The following is a 10,762-nucleotide window of genomic DNA, read 5'->3' as shown; positions in this document are numbered from 1 at the left end:
TCAATATTCAGTCTTTTGAAAAACCAGGATACTCACAAACTTAAGCATAAAGGAGGGTTTTGTGTACACTGTTGTGCATTGCCTCTACAAAAAATCCTAACACTACTTGCACCAAGGTCACAAAAGAGCCCATGATTATGACAAATTTTTACATTTATATTGTGTATTACAAAGATTACAGAAATGCTGTCATTACTAAAAGTTAGTTCTCAATTTATTGTCTCTAGGGTGCCCTGGCCTTATGATAGCAAAACATCCCCAAATAATTTTCCTGGAACACCATAATTTATATATCGCAGACAATGATTGTGATGTTTTTCCATGTTTGGTTACCAAGCATGAGACCAACCTCTAGAACAACATGCCACTCTTTTTTTTTCAATTTATAAAACAACACATAATTCCAGAAATTTCTAAGCTTGTTTTTATACAACTTTAATAATTATGAGGAAATACTTTATTTCAACGAGACATAGATTTCTTTTTTATAACCAATGCATGGCTCTTTTTTAATATTTTTGAATTTTATCAAAAAATGTGTGACTGTTCATAAATTTCACAATAAAATTGGTAAAATGACTTGCTGGCACATAGTGAATCTATTTTTATTAGGTTCTTACCAGATCAAAATTAAAATAATATTAGTACAGAATTGTGTTAGGAACTTTTAGCAGTTCCATGTTTTAGAAAAACCAGATATAGAAGAGAAACTCGCAGAAATTAGTCAAAATGTTCTACTTTTAATGAACTGCAATCTTGTTTGCAGTGTTTAACCCTCTGGGAATACATCTTGATTAAATATCCTTTTTAATATTTGTCTTAAAGCAAATTTGCTTAGTAATACCACTGTTACAAAGACTCTTGATAATACAGTTTTTCTCAGTCGCTTTAGTACAATTCTCAGATCAGAATTGAAGTTTGCAAATACGTGTGTGCATTTCTCAAAACAATTTGTACAAACAGCAAAACACTATGGATTTCTTGCAAAAGCCTGTAACTTGCTCAAAATCTTTAGTGCATCTCTCAAAACTAAGTCTTCATGTCATTGAACATGTCAGTGCCATCAGAATGTCAAGTCCTTGTGTCATTGTCTACGAACAAGACAGTCAAATTACTTAGTCATGTTGTCAATATAACTGTGTACTTTAGAGGGAGGTTCTGATGTAAACTATGGCTAAAGTTTTGATGACAATTATTGTAAAATGTAAGTTACACCTTTTTTGTTTGATTCCAAGACACTGGACAAGATTCACATTTACTCTTTTATTGTTCATATTGTAATTTGTTGACAGACCATGTCATACCAACATAGAAAAAACCCACTGCAAACAGTAACACAAAGGGAAAAAAATATAGGACAATATTCTGTACAACAGTACAGGCAGTGCAGTAGGAATTGGTGTGGTCTTCCTACACCTCTTGTCGTTCCTGTATGTTAGGCCACAAATTCTCATCCACATCACAGCGAATATCCTCTCTTGCAATGCAGCGAAATATGTTTGTCACATTATGACAACTTGGTCAACCATTTTGCCGTTAATGACTTATACGATGAAATAATGACTAAGTGTTTTGAGGAGTAAGACTATTGCACAGTGAACTATATAATACATTTTGATCAACATGGCATAAACAATTGATAATGTAGCAAAGAGCAGAGAATTGTACATAATCATTTGCATGGATGTACCAAAGCAATTGCAACTTGTTCAAAGAAATGAGAAACTGCTTATATGATGTGCACAAGTCACATCATGATGTGAAGATTGAACAAATAGTTTTGGGAATTTCATTCTGATCTGAGAATTGTACTAAAGCGACTGAGAAAAACTGTAAAAACAAACATTTGTATCAACCAAATTTTGTGAGTCAGTAAACATGGTATTTATCATATGCGTAATCAGTAGTTATCCGTGAGGTTAGATCCATTGATTATGAATCTAATCACTGCACTAAGTTAGCGCTTTGCATTTCACACTCATCACAATCAAAGAAGAAAGTTTCCAACAATGACCGCACAACTTTCTAGCTCATTAAAGCACCCTGATGCAAAACATCGCAATTTTGTTAGCATTAGATTAAAAAGCAGGTGACTCATTTCTGTTTAATTATGTGGTTGTATTAACAATAATTTCATTTTTACAAAATTCTAATGAAATCCTTGCTTGTCTGTGAACAGTAAGTAGTGTCACATTGTGTGTTATGTCATTTTTGACAAATTTGGTAAATAGTTTACTTAGTTTTTTTAGGACTTTAAACTATCTTTTAAGTATTACTGATACCTAATCTGTAAAGGTGATGTGTTTAAGATATCTTGGTAAGCTAATACTCATCAAATGCACTCATTCTGATGTGCCAGAAATGTCTTAAATATGACATTTAAACCTTGCGAATAAGAATGTGCAATCATGTTAATATCATTTTTCATGACACAGCCAATCAGTTATAATGAAGCACCAATTCAGAAGTGCAAAAGTTTAAATTTTGAAGTGTACAGCCACAAGAAGCCAGTGCTAGGATATGAACAGTTGTGTTATGTGTCCTTTTAAAGCCTGATTTATACGTCATAGAAATCAGCCATCACATCAGTCGTAATGCGCACCTACTGCACTCATGTGGTGTCGTTCATTGCTTGAGACTCTCTGCGATAACTGCAACGAACTTCTGAGTGGCATTTACACTTTTCAAGCTTGATGACACGATTATCTGCAGGGTTTCAGGGGTTTGGTATTCTGTTTTAATGATTTAAAGAGATGATTGAAATTCTGTTTTTATATATATAAAGTTTGCTTTTTTCATATGCAAAGTATTTCCAAAGACACATGTATATTTGGGGTTAATTAACGGTGCAGACAAAAGAATGTAAGTGGTACATCAGGCTTTTTTTTGTATTTTAAAAGCCCTAACATACCAAATAACTATACTTTGAAAAAAATGTTAAATTTGAAATGAATTGCTACCTGCTCCATATCTTAATCAAATATAGCTGAAGTTATAGTTGCATTAGAAAGTAAATATTCAGTGCATGTTTTTTTGGAACTGAAAAAATGACTAACCCCTCTTGTATTTAGAATGCGGTAATAGTGGCCTTGTCTTTGAAATCCTGGGATGTGGAAACAGATTTTCTGGATTGAGTTTGTTCTAATGTTGCGTCTTCTAATCACTTGAAATAGGCAAAGGTTAAATGGCGCGATATGCACATAATTGTACTACGGGCTTAAAATTCTGGATTGCGGAATTTTAACAAGGATGCTGTCATCAGCTTGTGTCACATTTCGCAGTGATTGGCTGATTCCCTTCCAGTGGATTTGAGTCCCTGGCAGCGTACTGTGTTACTTATAGTAACCTTTAGTACTTTGGTCCCAGCTCTCTGCAGGTCATTCACTAGGTCCCACCGTGTGATTCTGCAATTTTTGCTCATCATTCTTTTGATCATTTGAGATCTTTTGGGGAGCCACAGGTGGAAGGAGATTATCAGTGGTCTTCCATTTCCTAATAATTGCTCCCACAGTTGATTTCTTCACACCAAGCTGCTTACCTATTGCAGCTTCAGTCTTCCCAGCCTGGTGCAGTTTAACTATTTGGTTTCTGGTGACCTCAGACAGCTCTTTAGTCTTGGTCATAGTGGAGTTTGGAGTGTGACTTTTTGAGGTTGTGGACAGGTGTCTTTTTATATAGATAACAAGTTCAAACAGGAGCCATAAATACAGGTAAAAAGTGGAGACAGGGGATCTTCTTTCACAAGAAGTTACAGGTCTGTGAGAGCCAGAAATCTTGCGTGTTTGTAGTTGACAAAGTACTTATTTTCCATCATAATTTACAAATAAGTTCTTTAAAAATCACACAATGTGATTTTCTGGATTTCTTTTTCTCGGTTTGTCTTTCATAGCTGAGGTATACATGAAAATTATAGGCCTCTTTCATCATTTAAAATGGGAGAACTTGAACAATTGGTGGCTGGCTAAATACTTTTTTGCCTCACTGTAACTGAATATCTGTGTTACATAATGATCTAAAACATTTTTTAGCATGATCAGAAATGCAGTGTTTCTACCCCTGCTGTGTGTGTGTGTGTGAAGGTGTGGATGTGTGTTAGGTCAGCAGAAAGCAGAGACTGTGTTGTTTTTGATGTAGTGAAAGTGCAGAAACATGTCCATTTCAGTAATTTAATATTTCACTGCCTTCACATCTGGAGCTGTATGTAAAAATGGAAAATAGAGGGGTGGGATACGAGACTGACATGAACAGAGGGAGGACGAAGGAGGAGAGAAAGAAAAAATACATCCTCTTCTCCAGCAAATACATCTCTGGCCTTCATTCACTCCCTAGCATAACACCATGGCCACATCATGCCTGTGTGTGCAAACACTTTTTAAACTAAGAGAGAATGCATGGTTTCTGCGCAGACATATGCTTCTTGTCTTTCGTCTTTTTTTTCTTTCCTTTCCTCAATCAGAGCTCTTTTTCTTAAGCAGACACACACATACACACTACTGTGGAGTGACTGGTGTTTTAAGTTGGCCTGAGCATGTAGGTGATCTGGGTGTGATTACTGCTTGGCTCTCCGACAGCTCTGATGATGACATTCAGCTCTTTGAGCTCCTCTGGCCTGGGCCTGCTCCAAGCACAACCAGGCAGTACACACTCTACCTCGCAACCATCCATACATGTGGCCTGGATACGACTGCAACACGCACACTGCTCAAAACTTAATGATCGAAAGCACATTGCGTATTTTTCGCTTTGAGAATGCGAACCCCACACTTGACGAACCTCGATTTCTCTGTTTGCATCAACAGAGCTGTTTGTTGTTCACAACCTTTAGAGCCCATGTTTGAGAGCAACCTGCTCTTAAGTTTGCTCCTAAAATCTCTTCCATCATTCTCTGTTGTCATCGCCTCAATCTGTATTTCATTTGCTCTAAGTGTCTGTTTGCCTTTTTTCAATGCCAAGCTCAGAGAGCAGCTGTGTGCTGGATTGTTGCTATCAAGACAGAGTCAACATATGTACACACACACACACACACACACACACACACACACACACACACACACACACACACTATTCTCCCAGTTGTGGGGCTTCATGCCCGGATTGTGTAAATCTTTACTGTCCTCCACACACTTCTCTACACCCATCATCGTAATTGCTGCTTTGATGAAGACACACACACACATACACACACACACACACACTACTCTCCATCATTATCATTGTTTCAGCTGGAGAAGAGTCAGCGCCTTTGTTTGTAATTACAGGGGTTTGAAGTGAGAGGGAAGAATTTTCAAGAAGAGAAAAAGGGATGGATGGGAAAGAGAAAAAAAAGGGAGGTCAGAAAAAAAGCACACCAGTATGTCTGTGACATATTAGTCACATTTTACCGTAATTGTTGTTCGACCCCATCCCACACTTGTAAAAAGGAGAAGAAGAAGAAAAAATACTTGGGGAATGTGCTTTGTAGTGGATGGCTTCCAAGGTTTTGTCTGGTGTGCTCAGCACAAAGGGTAGAAGGAGCTTTGTGGCTGGCTGGTATGGCTTTAAAAACATTACAGCAAAGGGTAGAAGCTTGTTCCACTTCCTAAGCTCAGATTTAGGATTGACCCCATCAAAGCAGCATAGATTGTGCCATTAAAAGACTTACTGGAGAGTTTGCGGGCCGTCTTTCAGTTTTTCCAAAAAATCCAAATGATCCCTTCACGGAAAGCTACAGATAAAGGAAACATGAAGCCAGGTTGTTTCTTCCTTCTGGACATGTGGTAACAAGCCACCCTGAAGCCCCTTAAGACAGAAAAACCACCTGACGGCGTGGCAGATTGTTAAACAAACAGATCAATTCCCCATCAGAAAGAGAAAGCCTGTTTGTCGGAACAGTGTATGCTTGTTTGACCGAGGCAGAAATGGGCCCAAAACAACACAGCAGAATGATGACAGGCACGTGGCACACTGCAGCATCTGCGCAGCCTGCTGCGATCTCTCAGGGTTCATAAAACACGAGACTAGTTAAAGCCAGCACCCCCACTGTGACAAGCAAGCCAAGTTCACAGTTCAGGGGTAAGGCTTATCATTGGTAAAATCACACTGGAAAAGAGACCATCTATTGAGAATAAAATAATAAACAACAACATGCTTTCAGTAACGCTTCTTTTAAAAATGTTACTGCTATTGATATTCATAGTTTTCTTCTTTTGTTCACATTTTTGTCTGTAATCCTATTTTGTCTCTGATTGTTTACACTCCTGTTCTTCCGTCATGCCACATCTTTTTGAAATTATTTTGAAAAACACACCCTGCTTTTTCTGATTGTGTGTTTGTGAGCATGTCCGCACAATTTCAGAAGGTTCAGAATGAGCCAAGTCTGTGGAGATTCTCAGTCATCCATGTTTCTCACAAGATTCTCCAGGACAGCTGGATTTAAAAGGATGATCTAGTGGAGATTTTGCCGCTCATCTGGGTTTTTTCTTCAGCTCTGGCAGAACTGCTTTGAAATTTTGAATGAGCAGCAGAAAGTATTTTAGATCCACCTTTAAAGTCCAGTTGAAGAACACAACCCTAGAGCAAAAGTCGCACACACAAAATTCACAAACACATCAAAACTAGCATTGCTTGTAAGCTTATGGGGCTTTGGGAGGTGTGCGACCCATGTACGTCCTCTCCTGACTCCCAGTGTTGCCCAACAGGGAGTGTTTGTGTGGTTTCCAATGGCAACGACCGGAGAGCGAAGGGGAGCCTGATGCAGAGAGGCAGGGCTGCGGCTGCTTGTTCTCTTTGGGTTTGTTTGCATGTCTGATTGCTGTGCATGTGTGTGCGTCTGCAGAGGATGCAGGTAGGTTTGTGCACCGTGTCACTGAATGGCAGTGTTTGCATTTGCTTGTGTGTGCATGTGCATTTGTACATGCAAGCGGGTGCCAGGGCAGCGTGTGGAAATTGTTGTTGTCAACAGGCTAACTGTTACTGACATGCACACTCTGACTACTGGAGTCAAAAAGTTAAATGCACTCTATGCTCTTTTCTCTCCCTAGAGGCTCCCTCTTACTGCCTCCCTAACTTTTTTCCCCTCCCACTTTTATTTTCTATATTTTTTTTCACTGTCATACTCGTGCTTTTTCTCTCTCCCTGATGATTTCTTTCTTTTGCGCCCTCCTCCCTCCATCTCTGATGATTTTAGCAGAGGTGTGACTCATTGGGCACAGTGCCACAATGTCAGGTAGTGAGGGGAGGGCTGGGAATGAGGCGCAAGGAAAGAAAGAGAAAAGGAGAGAATGTGAGAGGGAAGGCGAGCTGCTTTAAAAAAGTAGCGAGGTATAGAGCGGCGAGTGGGGCGGTTGGGCAGTCAGATATGCAAAACATGGTGGAATGCGCGTGAGGAAAAGAGTGAGAGTAAAAGAGAGAGACTGGAGAGTGGGATGGGTGTACAGTCAGCACAAACAAAACATAAAAAGGGGAAATGAATCATTTCTGCAATCAGTTTGTCACAATTGAGTTTTTTTCCTCCTCCTTGCATCTTTTCTTGATTACAACATTTGGCTCGTTCAATGCCAATTTGTTTATTTGCAAACCTGTTTAGGAACACGCCCTCTCATCCAATGGAGGGGGGTCACAAATACAAACTTGTGTCTAAGAATAATACACCTAAAGGAACCAGAGAAGTGGATAAATGAGGGCTGTTTGGGACAAAGGTGAAAGAGTGAAGGGGAGCGGGAAGAGGGGTGTTCTGGGATGGGTGGAGTGAAGGGACAAAAGATGAAAAGTGGAGTGATTATGAGGATTTGTTAGGGAGAGGATTACACACGCACATTCATGTTCTTGCAGCTTGAATGTCTGTTGTATTTGTGGCCCCTGAGGCAGGGGCTCTCCACTCTCACCTCTGCCTTGGCACTCACCCACATGCACACACACAGTCTTGGCTGATGCACAAACACAACTTACTTTTTTTGACATTTTAGTCATTCTGCTCAAAATTAGGCAACCCTGCAACTATGCACTCTCACATGCACTCACATGCACATTTACCTACAAAGAGTCTGTTGACTTCTGTCCTCTGGTGTGGTGCCAGAGCCAGTCTCTGTCTCCCCTCCATTTCCCAATCTCTCTTCCTTCCTCTTGTTTTTCTCTGCACTCTCCACTCAGATCATCTTGGTGGAAATCATGATAAAAAAAATTGCATTATCAAAGTGACTGCACGCCCACTTTAGTTTTATTTCACCTATCTAGACCAAACATTGGTCTGTAGTTATTTGTAATGTTCCAGCGTGACCCACCTCGCCTCTTTGTAGGCATCCTTAACAACACTGCCTCCTTCAGACAGTTTTCTCCTGTGGAAAACATAAAAAAAAAACAATATAAGAGAAAAATAACATGAGATGCCAGTTCAATTTGCTTTGGATAAAACAAATGCATGTGTAATTTGAGAAACAGTGCAGTTTTAATAAGAACACATCACAGTGGGCATTCTAACTAGAGCTCACTTAATAAAAACAGCCATTTCTACAAAAAAAGGATTCCAGCATGGTGCTGCTATTTCATCTTTGCGTGCATATGCGCATTATGATTAATTAAAGGCAGACCTGATCCATCGAAGGCATTTTAGCAGCGGTGACAGAAGCATGGAGGAGATCAAAGTCATTTTGATAGATTGCTATCGCCACTCCTACCTGTTCCCTCTGGAATTTCCTCTTTTCCCAGCATGTGTTCAAGCGCGTGCACGTCTGTTATGTCTATCGCACTGTTTGTGTTTCAGCATGTGCGCCTGACTTTGCATCTGTTACAAAGTGGCTGAGGACCTAAATGCCAGTGTTTGTGCATGTGTGTGTAGTCTGTTTCAACATGTCTGCAACTTAAGGGGAATCTTATAACCTGGAAGTGGAATATGTGCTTACGTCTGCGTCTGTCCCATTCCGCTCCACATAGCTCTTTTCCATCTTCACTCGGTTCCTTGTTCTTTGACAGCTCTAATAAGTTTGCGAGATTAGGTTACACCCGCTAATACATGCCAACTTCTACTTGTACGTCAGTTTTCTCTAATTTAGTTTCTTCTTACCTTTTCCCCGAAAAACATTGCATCCCACTTGATACACTAATGCATAGACAGACACATGGGACGTAGTCCATGTCTCTAAAGGCCTCTCAGGTTTCTGACATTTTCCAGTTTTGCACATATAAAGTAATAATAATAATAGTAGAGGGTGTGACAGTGCAAGCGACCATTCACTATTACTGCCAGTCTCCTATAAATATCCCCCTTCTTTGGGGGAATCCGAGAGGCAGCACAAGACCTTCAGTTTACACAGCTGAGGAGCATGTGGACTAAAACCTCTCTTCTCCACCTTTTCTCCTCCCCTTTTTCCCCCTATCCTTACTTTTTTAAATTTTCCTATCACTGCTTGGTCTGCTACTGGGTGTCTAGCATTTTTCTGCTGGCTCTTTGTCCTGTCTTATCTCCGCTCACCTGCCTTCCTCCCTCATGATTTCTTGTTCATATCTCCCCGTCTTGCACGACCTCCCACCTTACCTTTCACTCCCATGTCTCTTTTGTGTTTATCTTCTCTGATAGATATTGCGGACAGTGGACAAAGTTCAGCAGGTTATTACGGAAACTGCAGAGTGATGAGCTGAAGCTAATTGCAGGTGGAAATCACCCTCCTTTTCATCACATCTCTGTATTTTTTTCCCCCCGCTAACTTCCCATAGCCTTCTTTTCACCCTTGACCCTAAAACCGGTAGCCAAACACACACACACATGCTGGGGGAAATGAAAACAAATAGATTAAGCTTATTTATCAACCAAAAACAAACTAGATGATGCTAAACTGATACACATACTTACATGTTTTTAAGAAGATACACATACATCATTACGTGAATCTTAGTTTAGGGCTTTTTTTTATGGGAGACAGACGACACAACTGAGGAAGATGAACAATTGCTCAAGTTTATTTGCCTCTGGCTCCTTCTAGTGGCCATTGTGGAACAGTGCAGATGTCTTTGTGACAGCAGAGACGTCATTAATTTTCTGGTGAGCGAACGCGATGACATCACAGGAAAAAAATAAAAATAAAATAAAATAAAAACATCGGACAGCGCCCGTGGTCGAACTTGACCATATATATATATATATATATATTTATATATATATATATTGTATATATATTTTACATATATAATCATCACATATGATCAACTAATTTGGTAAAAGGGGTCACGAGATAACTAGATAACTAAAAAATATATATTTAGGAGGGTTTGCTTCTTTAGAGAATTTTTGTGGCTTTAATACAAAAGTACTGCTGTTTACTATCAACACAAAATAGACCCGAGACTAAGCAGTGCGCATGACACGTGATCTACCGGTAAAACACGTGTTACTCTTTCGCCGACGTCACCTTTACACGGATAAGTTGACAAAGTCGAACAAATGTTTTTGTTTTTTACAGTTTAAGGGTGCATTTATTGTCAATATGGTTCTTGTATCATTACAGGTCTTGGGTATATAGACATAAAAAACAGAACAAAAATGAAACTGAACACGCATTTTTTATAGTTTATATATGCTCTTTACACCGTCGATGTTGCATCGGTTTAGCTCAGTGGTTACTTCCAACAATCGACAGTTGTCCTTTGACGATCCGCGGGTTGTCAAGTTCGACCACGGGCGCTGTCCGATGTTTTTTTTTTTTTTTTTTTTTTAATATTAAACGAGTGAAGGAAAGAAAACGGCAATAGACTTACTGGTAAAAAATGTATAATACTTGAGCTCCAATGTGGA

General features: G+C 39.5%; 1 protein-coding gene across 3 annotated transcripts in view; it reads right to left on the bottom strand.

Moving 5' to 3' along the window:
* fgf18a (fibroblast growth factor 18a) overlaps window positions 1-8,310 on the bottom strand; it is a 41,860-nt gene extending 33,550 nt beyond the window's left edge. For all 3 annotated transcript variants that reach the window (XM_078953581.1, XM_078953583.1, XM_078953582.1), the window contains exons 1-2: window positions 8,259-8,310; window positions 8,015-8,132 (exon numbers count right to left, since the gene is read on the bottom strand). In XM_078953581.1, coding sequence (XP_078809707.1) covers window positions 8,015-8,132; window positions 8,259-8,277 — 137 coding nt within the window. In that variant the 5' untranslated portion in view covers window positions 8,278-8,310. The remainder of the gene's footprint in view (window positions 1-8,014; window positions 8,133-8,258) is intronic.
* Between the last annotated feature and the right edge of the window lie 2,452 nt (window positions 8,311-10,762).

This window comes from Oryzias latipes, chromosome 10 (assembly GCF_053564925.1).
Source record: "Oryzias latipes strain Hd-rR chromosome 10, Olatipes_Hd-rR_3.1".
In the NCBI taxonomy this organism is placed as follows: domain Eukaryota; kingdom Metazoa; phylum Chordata; class Actinopteri; order Beloniformes; family Adrianichthyidae; genus Oryzias; species Oryzias latipes.
This window is presented reverse-complemented; position numbering and strand designations above follow the sequence as displayed.